The 15517-nt window shown below is 40.5% G+C and overlaps 1 protein-coding gene across 9 annotated transcripts in view; it reads left to right on the forward strand.

Moving 5' to 3' along the window:
• Positions 1-15517, forward strand: part of NEK7 (NIMA related kinase 7) — a 150087-nt gene that overhangs the window by 72413 nt on the left and 62157 nt on the right. For all 9 annotated transcript variants that reach the window (XM_036848519.1, XM_036848529.1, XM_036848564.1 and 6 more), the window contains 2 exons: positions 9916-9978; positions 11529-11639. In XM_036848519.1, the coding sequence (XP_036704414.1) occupies positions 9916-9978; positions 11529-11639 (174 nt within the window). The remainder of the gene's footprint in view (positions 1-9915; positions 9979-11528; positions 11640-15517) is intronic.

Genomic DNA, 15517 nt, shown 5'->3' on the forward strand with positions numbered 1-15517 from the left:
TAGGCTTCCCATTTTACTCTGCAGCCCTGGTGTCTTTTCTGTGTCGAGACCAGCAAAACCCCAGTGTCCTCTTATTATTATTTTTTTAATTTCGTATGGGATCAGTATACTTGCAACAGCTATTGCAGAGGTGAACAGTTTTCACTCATATTTTTAAGGAAATAGTAAATATTTATGAAAGATTTTATGGGGCATATGTTAGATATAAAGAATAGGACAGATGCTCTCATATCCACCACTCACCTTTGACACACTTCTGCCACTCCCTTCCTTCAGAGGTCACCATGTCCTGAATTTGTGTGTATTGTTCCTTTGCTTTTCTTTAGAGTTTTCTCCAAATCTGTATACATTTCTGAATAAATCTGTTGTTTGCTTTTGCATTTTTGAACTTATGTAAATGTCGTCACATGTTGGTGTGTGTGGCTATGCTTTATTCTTTATATATCTAGTATTCAATATGTAGATATGCGTGTGTATGTGTAGTATTACATACTACGTGTGTATACTATCCAGTTCTCGTTACGTGCTACTGGTTGTGTACAGTTGTTTGCTGTTACAAACAGTGCTTCCGTGATGTTCCTGTGTATGTTTCCTGGTGCACACATGCAAGAATCTCCCTTTTGCACGTGCCTGAGGATGGCAGTGATGAGCCCCAGGGCCGCGCACGGTCAGTGCTGCAAGTTTATACCGAGTTCTTCCAGCGGTTGCACCACTGACCTTCGCTCCAGCAGCACGTGAGGGTAGCCGTCTTCTCTCATGTAATCTGCCACTTACAGTAAGAACATAAAATATACAATGCAGATATTAGTGTTTATGACACAGATGACTTTGGGAATGACTATTTCCTAACAACAGAACTCTGATCCATTTTTTAAATGTATTGAAGTTCTACTGTGTATCTCTGGGCACTGGGCGGGGATAAAAAGAAGCTAGCAATTTTATTCCTGCTCACGAAGGGAGAAAGAGTCTATCTAGAGCAGTGAAACGTTAAACCCTGTGGCGTGGACTCCTGGTTCCCCTAGTTCGCAGAAAGGAAATGTCAGTATGAGCTGTCGGCGTGGCTGGGATTGGAACGGAAGCCAGGCTGTCGAGGTGAGGCCGGGTCCCAGAGAGCTCTGAAACCAGGAGCGGGACTTTGAGTAGGAGGGAAGTGAGGATTCACCATGGATTCTCTAGGAGGGTAGTAATCTTCACAGTTGGTTATTTTCAAGGTAAAAGTACAAGCTGAACACACAGAACGGACTAGAGAGAAGACAGCTGCTGATTTGCCCCAGGTGTCAAGGCGGGGCTGGCTGGCTGGCTGGCTGGCTGGCTGGATGGATGGATATGTGGGTGGATGGATGGGGTGGATGGATGGGTAGGTGGGTGGGTGGATGGATGGATGGATGGATGGATGGGGTGGATGGATGGATGGATGGATGGATGGATGGATGGATAGATATGTGGGTGGGTGGGTGGATGGATGCTTGGATGGATGGATGGATTGATGGGTGGGTGGATGCATGGATAGATGGGTGTGTGGGTGGATGGATGGGTGGATGGATGGATGGATATGTGGGTGGATGGATGGATGGTTGGTATGTGGGTGGATGGATGGGTAGGTGGGTGGGTGGATGGATGGATGGATATGTGGGTGGGTGGGTGAATGCATGGATAGATGGGTATGTGGGTGGATGGATGGATGGATGGATGGTTGGTATGTGGGTGGATGGATGGGTAGGTGGGTGGGTGGATGGATGCTTGGATGGATGGATGGATATGTGGGTGGGTGGGTGAATGCATGGATAGGTGGGTATGTGGGTGGATGGATGGATGGATGGATGGATGGATATGTGGGTGGATGGATGGGTAGGTGGGTGGGTGGATGGATGCTTGGATGCTTGGATGGATGGATGGATGGATGGATGGATGGATGAATGGGTGGGTGGGTGGATGCATGGATGGATGGATGGAGTGAGCGACCATCCAGGTGGAGTCCCTGAGGCCTTCCTGGCTTCCCTCTGCCCCCTACCCCCCGCCCCCGACCCTGAGTGTGGACAGAGAGACAGCGCTCAATTCTGTCTCTGAGGATTGCGTTTTAAATCACAGAACCTTGTCACTGGAAATACTTAGAAAGAAGGGGAGAAAGAAGGGAAAAGGGAGGGAGGGAGGAAGAACAAAAGCTCTTCCAGGCCTCTTGTAATACCATCTACATCGTTTCTGGTTGCCTGTATCTTTCTTTCCTTTGACTGGAAAATTGCATGGACAGGAGTGGATGCGCACGGTCGTGTTTCCAGTCAGTGCAGGGCAGATGCCCCTCCAGCTGCCCCCACTTCACACCATGGTAAACCCCAGACCGCTGCCTCCCGCTCTGCCGAGTTCAAGTTTGTCCTTTGGGCTTTGCCTTCTTCTGTGCTTCTTAGGGTTGCTATTGGGACATCTTCTAGTTCAAATGTAACTCCTTTATACAAGAGAGAAATGATGCTGTAAAGATATTCTTAGCTTCTGTAATTAGGGAACAGTATCTTAAACCTTTGTGAGGAGACATATATTTGCATTTCAGACATGTTATTGATTTCTGTGATGTATTACACTTGCGCTGAACAGTAAAGACCAGGGCTCTTCCTTTTTAAAAATCCACCTCTGCAGTTTAGTATGAAAATGTTTTAAACTGTTGTTGACCAGACTTCTTTTCCTGTCTGAAGAATCCTAGCCCCTCTTCAGAAAATTCATAAGGAACCAAACATTGGATTTCCTCATGCAATTTGTTATTTTAAGGCTACTTTACTCGTCTAAAGGGCCGTGTCACTCTTTCCAGCTCTTCTAGAATCCTTCCTGGTTGAGTTCGTGTGTTGAAATGTTGCGTTTATAACTCCTTGCTCTGCTCACAAATCTTTGATGAGACTCTTTAGAAGCAGCGTGCAGGTTCCTCAGCGTCGTTCTCCAGGCTCTTCTGTACTTTGTCCTGTGCGTCAGGTTTCACTTCTCTGTGGCCAACGTGCCGGAAGCCCTGGTGACTTTCCTGGATGTTTGCCTGTTACGTGTGTGTGGAAAGGAAAGAGTGTGTACTGAATGCACGTTCCTTCTTTGAAATCATAAAGAGGTTGAGAGCCTGCAGTGTATGACAACATTAACCAACCTTCTGGAAAATTTGCCCACATCCCGTCATGATTTGTTTGCCAAAATTAAGATGGTTCTTAACTGATGGAACATTTTTGAAATTCCACATACTGGCTTTGCTGCCCTGTCTCCCTGCTTCCCTTCCTGCTGCTCATTCAGTTCACTTCTCCAGTGTTAGCGATCACCTGATGTTCAGTGGTTAGCGTGTTAAGGCTTTGAGAATACCAACATGAACGAAATGACGGGGCTCATGGATTCCAGTGGAAGTGCAGCCAAGACACGTCTAAAATAGTGAGAGAGGAACCAAAGTGGGCGCAACCTTGAGGAGCCCAGGGTGCGAGGGAGGTTGGGAAAGTCTTCACAGGCGTTGGGCTGGGTCTCAGAACCACAGTTCTTTGTGTTGGAAGATTATCAAAGAATTGTTTTGATCTGGTCCACTTAATCTCTGTTTTATTACACTTAGTTAATTGATTAGAGCTGTGTTATTGGAATTGGTAGACGTGATGTTATAGCGTGAATTTTGGGTTTTTGTGTCTCAGTTCTTTGACCTTTGTTACCCTGACTTTTTAATAGTAGGTGAAGTAGTTTGATCCTTAGTTCGTTAATGCCTAATTTGTCTTTTCTTACTCTTAAGTTGTATGCCTAAATAATACTGTTTTACTGTGGGACATCCATTGTCAGTCAGTGACATTTATTAGAGTCACTTTTGTGTAAAGCACTTTTGTATACTTACAAACAAACATAAACAGTGATAATATACAGTATTTGTTCAGATTTACCCTTTTGATCCGGGTGATCTCAAAAAAACTTTCTGAAAGGGCAAATATTCTTTGATATTTGTTTTACTTATATTTACTTATATTTGATAATTATTTTAAAGCATTCCTCAAGAAAATCACTTTTTAAAGTATATTAATGAGTATAACTTGCTTTTTTACATGTGTTAATTTTAGATTAAAGATTTTGCATGTTTGCATGTAATTAGACATTAGGATTTGCATGCAATTAGAAATTTGTGGGCAGTAGCTTCTTCCGTAATGCATACAGTGATTTTAATATATTTGTAACACTTTATAGCCATATATTCAGTCTCTTTTTCAGTGTTCACTGTGATTACGGGATTCGTCCTGCAGCTTTTATCAATTTCATTATTTAATCCCTATAGACTTCTTTGAAACTTTCAATAGATACTTGAGCAAATGAAAATTAGGAAGCATTTGTAAGAATAATTTATATATTATATATTTTTTAAATTGGAGAATAATTTAGTAATTGATACTAGTTTACTTGTCAAGGAGGCAGAGACTTCATCTTAAAAAATTAAAGCTTCTTAATTTTATTCATTTGTACTTTCAATTTTATTTTAGGCATTTTGAGGCATATAAAAATATAGTAAATTTTTAGCCTTATCGAATGTTTAGAGAATGGGGCATTCTAGTTAACAAACTTTGGGGGTTATAATGAATTAGGATATATACCATAAACAGATTACTAACATTAAAATATTTAACTGATACAGTGGACATCAATGAAATAATTTAGTTATTTGTCCATTTTTTGATGTTTCACAATTTTTTTTTTTTTAGCATCTTATGGTACCTTAGGGTCGTCATTAAGATAAATGCAAGTTTTGATTATATGAGTTTATCTTAAAATTTTTAAATGAGAAACTCTTCTAGTGGCCAAGCCCGGCGAGTAAATACTGTTCTTTGTGTGAATCTTCTCTCTCCTCGACATCCCCACCGTCCTCCCCATCCTCTCAGTGTGAGCTGCTTCTCATTCCTTGACTTGGGATGCGGGGACATCATCTTCACTAGGCTTTCTTCCCCTTAGTCTGTGCCCAGCCATCGTCATTCTCTTCCGTCCTTGAAGCCCTTCCAGATCAATATTTGTTCCATCTTGCCCCTTGCCTGCCAGTCTGCAACACCCCCCTTTTTTTTTCTTTTTTTCTTTTTTATTTATTTATTTATTTATTTATTTATTTATTTATTTATTTATTTATGGCTCTGTTGGGTCTTCGCCTCTGTGTGAGGGCTTTCTCTAGTTGCGGCAAGTGTGGGCCACTCTTCATCGTGGTGCGTGGGCCTCTCACTATCGCGACCTCTCTTGTTGCGGAGCACAGGCTCCAGACGCGCAGGCTCAGTAATTGTGGCTCACGGGCCTAGTTGCTCCGCGGCATGTGGGACCTTCCCAGACCAGGGCTCGAACCCGTGTCCCCTGCATTGGCAGGCGGATTCTCAACCACTGCGCCACCAGGGAAGCCCTCTTTTTTTCTTAAATATGTTTTCAGCCCCTTGCTCTCATTTTCCTCTGTCCCTTCCCTGGCACCACGCTGACTCTGCCGAGACCAGGTGTCCCGGTTACTCGGCACGCCCACCCCCCGGCACCCGGTCAGCTCGCAGCACTGTCACAGCCCACCCTGCACTCTGCTTGTCCTGTCTTAACTCTCCACATCCCCTCTTCATCTCCCCGTCTCATTTGTCTCCCATTCTATCTTTCCACCAAAGCTTGTTCTTTGACCTCATCCTGACCACGGCCCTCTATTCCATATTCTCTAGGCCTCTTATTTAAAAGGTCTGATTTCAGTTGTTTGCGTCAGTTTCTTGGACCTTTGTCAGCTATTTGAGCAATGCGGATGTCTCCACTTTACAATCTCCCCCATCTTGCTCCCGTCTTGCTAACCCCCCGGGCAGGGTTTCTCTTCACTGGGTATTTCTTCATTTCCCTGTTCACACGTAGCCACTGTTCCACCCCCCCAGCACAGAAGGGTTCAGGTTATTTCTCGGAGTTTCGCTTACCTTTCTTTGGAAATGCACTCTCTTGTACTCCCTACTTGGATATATTTTAACCACGGTAATGAGAAGAACACAAACCAGCAGGTACATACGATTACAGTGTTGTCAGTGGTGGAAGTTAAAAACTACCACCTACTCTGAAGCCTCAGCCAGGCCCGTATGCCTTCATGCTTAGTGGAAAAGGGCATCTCCTGTGTGACAGCGACAACCTCTGCCATCTGCTGTGCTTTCACGATTGCACAGCCATCCTAATTCATCTTCCCTTCCCTACCTGCGCTCTGGACAAGATCTTTCTCTTCTGTCTTCCTGGAGACTTTTTCAGCTGCTGCCCGTTTCTCCCGCATCCGCCTCTCCTCTCCTGCAGTGTCATCACTTGACTTTCTCACTGACGTCTCCGTAGTAACTGCTGCTTCAACACCCACAGCTTCTTCAAACTACACTGGCTTGGTTCTCCTGTCTTTCTGGATATCCCTTTTCTTATTTCCTTCAGTGGCATCTCTTTTTCCCACTCCTTTCAGGATATTTCTCACCGGCATGATTTTGGATTGTTTGCTTCTCCTGCACCACCTTCTCCCTGACCCCTGTAGGGTGGCTTCTGAACCTCTGGAAGCCCTGGCTAAGCTTTGCTGAGCTTCAGGCTCTCAGGAAGTCTGAACAAAGGATGAATTTCCTGTGGTACATATTAGAAGCTTTTTAATTTTAAGCAAACAGGGCTGATTGATGCCCTAGGAGTTAGATCACTATATACTAGCCTGTTGAGTTAAAAGGCATCCCCCTGGAAAGAAAGGGTTTTTTTTTTTTAAATAATCATGGAAAAATTAAGGACACAGACAGGTATCTAGTTCCATGCCATCATCTGCCAGGGCCTTAAGGAATCCACGAGGAAGAAATTGAGGCCTGTCTTTTGACTTGAAGTTCAGACACGTTGGTGCATGAAGAGAGGAAGGCTGACGGCCGCTGGATTACAGGCCTGGGTGTCAGAGGAGCTCGGTTCCTGGCTCCAGTGCAGAGCTCTTCGTGAACTCACCTGGCTTAACTTCTGCCCCCCTCTCCACCCCTTAGGGGGCCTGTGTATTGAGTCAGGGAAGGGCTGGTGGTAGAGACTTCCATTATTCGGAGATTATCTTGTTCCATGATTGTAATTTACGTCTAGAGAGGCCACTCGGCCCTTCTGCCGTGGATTTTCTAACTCCCTCACCCATCTTCCATCCTTCAAATAAGAAAGTCTGTGCCTACCACACAGCAAGTGCGGGAACCAGAAGTCATTGTGGCACCCGGGTTGCAAGGGGCAGGAGCGCCGGGAAAGACAGAGGCACAGTCCAGGGGTGAGACCAGAAGAAGGACGGAGGGCACGTGGGAAACAGGCCTCAACATAGGACAAGCTGCTCAGTTCATTTATGCAGGCTCTGTGAGGCTGGGGAGGCCCAGATGTTTGGTTGAGATTTCCATTTATGTAAGATTTATTTAAACCTGTTACATCTTATTTAAAGTAAGATGTAACAGGTTTGTCAAACTCTTAGTATATTTTTTGAAGTACTTCCTTCGCTACATTTTAAGTGTTTTTTTCTCCTAACAGATTTACAGATGCCCTTTTAAGGACATTTGTGTTTAAGTCACTTGAAGGCCTTTTCCCTCCAAAGATACGTAGTGTTAACCTTTTCAGTTTCATTAGTCGTGAGTAATTTTGGCAAAATTTAAAGATGACAAAAGAAAACTTTTTAAATGATTCAGAGAATACCAAGAATGTATCAGCCAATCACTTGCCTAAACACTGCTAATAACTTTGCTCTTATCAAATATTAGTTTAAAAACCCAAAGAAACTTTGGTAGAGCTGGAAAGTTGCCTTCTGAAGACAAGCTTGTAAATAGTTTATGAAAATCCAGATTTTTTTTTTCTGTGTTTATTGCCTTTTCTTGCTCACGGAATCAGACAGCTTTGAATCTATGTCTGCGAATGATTTAATCTGAAGATTCAGTTTCTATTTTTGTCTTGACGTGCTGGCTAGGAGAAAAAGCAAGATAAGATACTTCTGAATTTCCAATTAAAAGTATTTGGTTCGGAATTTAGTTTTGCCTTAAATGCGCCAGCAATGCTTCATTCCTCAGTGTTTGAGAAGTGACTTTTGGTATTGAGAATTCAGTTCAAGATAAAAGTTAATTTGTAATTCTGAATTAGTTTAATTATAAGTTGAATTAAAGATTCATGATTTCAACGTGGCACAGTTCTGTCTTTGTATCTTGTGTCTAGTTAGGGTTTCCTAGAGCTCTCATACACATTCTCATCTTGTTCAGTCTTTCGTGTTTTAATATTTTTCCATCATAGAGACATTGATTACTGGGAGATTAGATTTATACATGTCTCCAAGTTTGTGATTTTTTTTTTTCATTTTAATCACTAGTACCAGAATGATCCTTTCTCTGTTTCCTTAAAAAAAAGTTTTCAGGAATTCCTTCAAGGTCTAAGACATTCAAAATTTTGTACTTCCCCACATTTCTTCAAGTTGTATCAAGTCCCCTGTGAGTGGTAGTTCCCGAGAATGGCATCATAGATAAGTAGTGTGTGTGTGTGTGTGTGTGTGTGTGTGTGTCATATCAGTAACTAACATCAAGTTCAAAATTTTCTGTTTACATTAATATTTGTTATAGTTGTTAGATTTGTTATTTAGTGACAACATCATTTTTCTGGCACCTTTTGGCATTTTGGGTAATGAGTGGCTTTCCTATGTGAAATTGCTAAATGTAAAGTTTACTCCTTTAAGTAATGAACTTGTCATTTTACTTATTTCTGTAAGAAATCTTTCTGAGGTGTATTACACTTTCCTGCATATATGAATCAAGCATTGGAAGCCCGGGCTGCCACACCCCGCCCCTTGAGGTCCTCACGTCACTTTGTGCAGCAGCACTTGCTGGGTTGAGTGTCATGTTCTGTGCTCCGGTCTGCGGTCTGCACCTGACAGTGTGCACCCTGAGGACTGCAAGCTGGTTCCCTTATTTGTAGCTATAATAAAACATAATAATAGGTTGGCATTCAACACAGTTTTGTAAATCATGGAAAAGCAAGAACGTGAACGTGTTATCCTCATTTATGCTTGGAGTATTGACTTATTAAGATATTTATTTACTGTTAATTTTCCATATGCTTGGAACATTGAGTGATTTCTTTGTTTTCAGAGATATACTAAAGAGCCCTTTGATTGTATTATTTATTTTTATGTTTTTTACATTAGATCAGCGTTTCTCAACCTATTCTTTATTATCACCCCCTCACCTTTTTAGACATTTTTTCCCAATTATGCCCCCCACCATGAAATTTTAATTCCGTAGATACAGTGTATCTGTTTAGGTATCATATGTATATCTGTGCTTAAAAAGAGTAACACTTTGTCACCCCCTCTCTGAAGAACCAATTTTCACCTCCTTGGAAAATTGGCAAGGGTATCAGCCCTGTCAAGAGTGCATGCATTAGACCTTTTAGACCTGATTTGATCATATAGATTAATGGTTCAGAGCTTGGGTTATAGTTGGATAACTCGGAGAATGAATTCTGGCTGCTCCATTAATTACCTGTGTGAACTTCTGTCAATTTCTTAAGCTTTCTAAACCTACTTTCCTTCATCTGTAAAGTGGGAATACTAACATTATTGTCCTCATGCAGATTAAATGAGAATTAAACGAGGTGGTTCATGCAATATATGTAGCACATATTGTTCAATGTTTTAACTGTTATTATATTAGTATATCACAATCTCACAACTTCCGTGCTGTTCCATTTGAACTTAAGACTTGAAATATCTAGCTGTTCTCTTTTCCCATTTTTAATACTGACTGCCTCTGGAGGGAAAATGTAACCTCTAGTCACATGGGATAAAATACCTGTAGATCTCCACGGCTCCTAAAAGCTAATTGGAAAGAACACTTCTTAGTGTGTGTGTAATTATGTGCAAAGTATTACAGTGGACTTACATGGTAACTTGAACCATAGATTACTATTTTATTAAGTAATTCTGGATTTTATTTTTAGATATTTGATTTAATGGATGCCAAAGCACGTGCTGATTGTATCAAAGAAATAGATCTCCTTAAGGTAAATAACAAACGAACTGTTGACTGTTTTGAACATAACTGAGTAGGTTGATAAAAGTGATTTATTAAAATATCACACTTACAAACAAAAAGATTTTTGAGATATAGCTTATGCTACACTGATTTCAAGTAACATATAAATTTGAAATCAATATATTGAAGAATGCAGTTACCTTTTGGATTTACTGTATAATAATTTAATTAGAACATATGGTAGGATTAGCTTTTTTCCCCCATTTCAAACTAGAAAATAAATAAAATAGACATAAAACATTGAAGAAATTTTTTCTTGATGATCCCAATTCGACATATTCTAAATGTTAAGTAATGTAAATGCATATTAGCATTATCTCAAGGTATGGTATATTGAGAATGTGGACTGATCCAAATGGCTCAGGTTTTAAAAACAATATTTCCATATCTTTTTGCAGATGTAGAAAGGGTGGTGTAAAGAGTATGTCAGAATTAGCTTTTCAGTTTCTCATCCACTCAAAGAATAGGACTGACATTTCAGTTCCCTTCACACTGCATTTATTATAGTGAAATTTCTTTTGAGGAATTCAGTGGTTTATGTTATATTTTTAAATTTGGATAAAACTTGGTATCCAAAGATCAACTCAAAACATCCAGTTTTGTGTGTGCCTGAAGTGAATCAGATCTATTCAAAAAGATAAGAGTAAGATCAAAATGAACCATGCTTTCCACTGTTCTATTTGTTGTAGTTATTTCCTGGGACGTGAAGTGACTGCTTTAGTAAACCTTTGTTAGAGAAATAATATATCATCGTAGAAAATGTGGGAGGAAAACCTATAAATAGAAAGAAGGGAAGAAAATCCTGTGTATAATACTCTTTGGGATCATTCCTGAATAAGTTTCTTTGAGAAATGATTTGTCTTATGTTACCTTGCTTAAAGATTGAATGAAAAGATTGTACAGAAAGACTGTAACTGTGTATAGACTGATGAATATATTCCTACAAGGTGAAATTTTTTTAAGGTAATTTAATAATCAACCCCATAGATAAGTTCAGAATATTTATATTATTTGATGTAAAAGTGATATTTAGATACAATATAGTAGATGCCAGATTTTTACCACTGGCTGGAGTTATACTAGGATCACCCTTAACCTCAAAATAGTAGTAAAAAGGAATACTTTACTTAACATTGAGTGGCCTTAAATGACAGTTATCATTTTGAAGGATATAATTTTTAACAATTGGCGATTTAATTTAGTCATTCATTTATATGCATGTATTTATATATTTGTTTAACATAGCAATACTTTTTAAAATTTTAAGTGTATAATTTACTCTATTATTTCTAATAAAAATATTAAAATAAAAATGATGTCTAGTTTTACTTTCACTAAGTACAATACTTATTTCAAAATTCACTAGATTAAAGAAAAATATAGTCATGTTAAGATTTCTGTAACTTAAAAATGAAATGCAGTAACTAACTTTATTCTTAAGTTACGAAACTGTGACTCTTGGGAATTTATAGTAAGAAAACTTTTTGATGCCTGTTTTTTTTTTTTTTTTTTTCTCAGCAACTCAACCATCCTAATGTAATTAAGTATTATGCATCATTCATTGAAGATAATGAACTAAACATAGTTTTGGAATTAGCAGATGCTGGTGATCTATCCAGAATGATAAAGGTAAGGTTTTTTTTTTTTTAAACTGAAGATTTATTTTTTCTAATAGAGTTGTAGGTTAAAAATATAGGCATGTTAGCTACTTTAAAGACCTCAATGCAGTGCTTAACATACGGTAGCCCTGTAATAAGTGGTAGGCAGTAGTGATGATTATGATTATGAAGCTGGATACCTGGTGAAGTCACACTGGATGTGTGAACACTCCAAGACCAACCTGGAAATAGACCGAGGGCTTGTCTTCTGTAAGCTGAAGTTATAGTTTTGCAGCTTGATTTCTCCAGCCAGAGCACCCTGAATCCTGCATCTCTGGACATCAAACAGAGGGGCCAGTGGGAGATTGTAGAGCAGCCTGACCTGGGCTGTCCCCGCTCCTGGGAGGGTTGCTCAAAGAAGAAAGTGGGCCTTAGATTCAAACTTGCACATCAAACCCTGATTTGACCACTTAAAAGTTATTTCTTTTCTAAGGGCATATTAATTGGGTTTAAGTTCAGCTACAAGTTATAGAAACTGCCAAATAACAGTAGCCTAAAAACGGCTTATCCTTGGGCTTAACTTCTTTTTTTTTTAATTTATGTTTTTGGCTGCGTCGGGTCTTAGTTGTGGCATGCGGGATCTTTCATTGCGGCGCGTGGGCTCTTCGTTGTGGTGCGCGGGCTTCTCCCAACTTGTGCTGTGCAGGTTTTCTCTCTAGTTGTGGCGCACAGGCTGCAGGGCGCGTGGGCTCTGTAGTTTGCGGCATGCGGGCTCTAGTTGAGGCACGTGAGCTCAGTAGTTGTGGCACACGGGCTTAGTTGCCCCGTGACATGTGGGATCTTAGTTCCCTGACCAGAGATCAAACCCGTGTCCCCTGCATTGCAACGCGGATTCTTTACCACTGGACCACCAGGGACTTACTTAACTTCTGTGTACCATATTTTTTCCAAAACAAAATAATACTAGAACCTACTTCATAGGGTCGTTTTAAATGATTAATTAATTGATATTTACAAAGAACTTAGAAGAATGTCCCACATATAGGAAGGCTATGTAAATGGAAGCTATTGCTGTATTATTAGTGATATCATGTATATTTCTCTGTTGCGTAAAATTCTGGGGCTAATGTGGCAGTTCTGATCTCAAATTCTCAGAGACCAAGCCTGTTTACAGCTGATCAAGTCGTAGGCGTGACGGGAGAAAGGGCACTGGCTGGCTGTGTCTAAGGCATGTCACTGGATGCTGCCACACACTGTTTTCCCCTTCATCCCATTGGCCAGAATTTCATCTCATGAACGTGTGTAGGTGCCGGGGAGGCTGGCATGTGTAGTCTTCATTTGGCTGTCCATGTGTGAGCTAAACTCCTCTTACTCTGGAAGCTGAATTGAACAGTGTGGAAATCAGCAAAGACCAACGAAATGAGAAAAGCCAGAGCTGTTCATTCTGAGCCTGTTCCAGTAACGGAGTCAACCACTGTCACCAGCGTGTTGGCAGAGATTCTCGGGCAGGTAGAGGAGGAGGGACTCTTTATAGTGGATAAAAGAGGAGGCTTCGGGTGTGCCCTGATGGGAGGCCACTGGCACACAGAAGCTGTTGGTGAGCTTACTCCAAGTCGGGCATCTTAGGTGACTGGTGAGGCTGCGTATTTGGCTTTCTCTGCTTGGTCCTAAGTTGGAAGCAAGGATGAACATTGGGGAAGCTGTCAGTTATTAAGTCCTGGCCATTTGGGGCTAACCGTTACAGAAGTTATTGTTTAGCTTGCTGGATTGTCACTAGAGAGAGCAGTCTGACCTCCTCCGAGTCTGATGGAGCAGGCTGGCTTCCCGGGCTGTTCGTTAAAGATGAAAGGTTGGTTTCCTGGTCAGGTTGCTGGGGATTGTGGTTCAGAGTTCTGTTTTTATATGTGGTCTGGCCATCGTCTATTTGTATATTCAGTCTCTTAACAGATACCTGAGCACAACCAGTAATCTCTGCTACATGGAGTTCTTGTAAGGGGTTTTTAAAAACAGTGTCAGGTGCTTTGTATGCATTATCTTGTTTACTCGTCAGAAGAATTCTCAGAGGTAATTTTGACACTTAGAGAAGATAAGTATCATTACTAATAAAAAGAAGAACTGTATTTGAAATTAAGTTTGTCTGATGTAAAAACCCGTGTGTTTTTCTTTAGTGGCCCTTAAGAATTTTTGTATCACAAAACTCCTTTGAAAAATCAGATGAAAACCCTTGACCTTGTCCCCCGGAAAATGCTGATGCATACACAGTCTGCATTCCATTCCAAGCCCTTTTGCAGATGTTCTCATCAAGGCGTTTGTGGATTTACTAGCAGTAGCTGAGAACCCTGCTCTCCAGTGTGAGTTCAGTGTCAGCCATTTAAACTCTCATTACTTAACTTCTCTTAGGGTCAGTTTCCTCGTTTGTAAGATGGAGACCGTTTTGAGATTGCTTTCTAAATTATAGAAACGCTACATAAAAGGAGGATAACATTCCTACTATCACAGAATGCTATCAAGCTGACGCTGTTTAAAGTCCCGTGGTAGGATGACACACTTCCCATCAGTTATCTGACTTTCTGTTGTAGGGACTTCCCACCGCTACCACAGATCGCTAACCACCAACAAAATGTCTGCAAATTAATTAACAATAAAAAAAGTCTTAATTTTAAAAAGAAATGCAAATACACAAATGGAAAATCTTACAAAACAGCTCTCTATCAAGATGAGACACATAAAAGCTCATGTAAATAATCCTTACAAGAGGGACAACTAACATGAAATTCTTTGCTTGAACCTTTAGGTACAAGAGTTAACTTAATTACTTATAGTGTGAAGGAAAGAGGGCAAATCCCTATTGGGCAAATGCCTGCTGAAGCAGATAAAAGAAACAGACAATTTCAGTTCCAAAGTCTTGCCCTAGATTGAGAGATTGATGATTTAGGGGCTTGATTGTCTTAGAGTTTTTGCTCTTGTTCAATCTGGTTTTCTTCCTTTGCTGCTCCTACTTCAGACATAAAGGTTGCTGTTCCTGGCCTAATGCCAAGGCATGCCTGGGCCTATGACATTTACCTTGGAAGAGTACTCCTGTCCTTTCACACTTGAGAAAACTAACTCAAAACCAGAGTGCCTTACAGAAGCCCTGTTATCTCCATCTTCAGCAGATTCAGATTTCTTCGGCCCGTGAGGAAGGAAAAATTTGTCAGTGTGATCTTATATTTATTGTGGCGATGAGCTCAGCTCCATATTCAAACAGACTTGCCATCACTTGACATTATCAAGGAAAGTTTTAATCAGCTGACCCTGTGGATCTAGTAAGATAGATTAAGAAGAACAGAACTCTGGTAACGAGTAGTAACTTACCATTATAGAATGGATAGCTATACCCTTAGTCGGGGCTGCTGATTAAAATTTGAAAGTATCTATCATGTAAGAGACTATTTAGGGAACTTTTTAAAAAAATAAAATATATCAACTGATTCCTAGTAAGTTATAAGCTTTTAGAGCAGCATAGTGTACTTTGGTAGAATACTGAAGTGGTTTTTCTTGACAGGATTAGTACTATCATTCCTCCTTCCTCACCCACAGGCTTTACTGTGTAAGCCTTTAATGATCCTGTCCTTTGTTAGAGCCACTATCAGTTTGCCTAGTCAAGATACAAGACATTCTTGGGTCTGGTTTTCTAGATCCTCTTGGAGCTGCACTTCTAAAGGTTGAAAGTAATACTATCAAGTCTGTAGGTCTTACAGTAATCTCAGCATAATGACCATAACAGAAAGTTTGACTAGTGTTCAGAATAGAAAGTTTGACTAAGCAGACTCACATGAGTAGAATGTCTTCATATCCTGATTATAGTCATGGATGCCTTTTGCAGTATGATATTTTAGACCTGACCAAATACCTAATTGTATTGGGAGG

This window comes from Balaenoptera musculus, chromosome 1, assembly GCF_009873245.2.
Source record: "Balaenoptera musculus isolate JJ_BM4_2016_0621 chromosome 1, mBalMus1.pri.v3, whole genome shotgun sequence".
Lineage (NCBI taxonomy): Eukaryota > Metazoa > Chordata > Mammalia > Artiodactyla > Balaenopteridae > Balaenoptera > Balaenoptera musculus.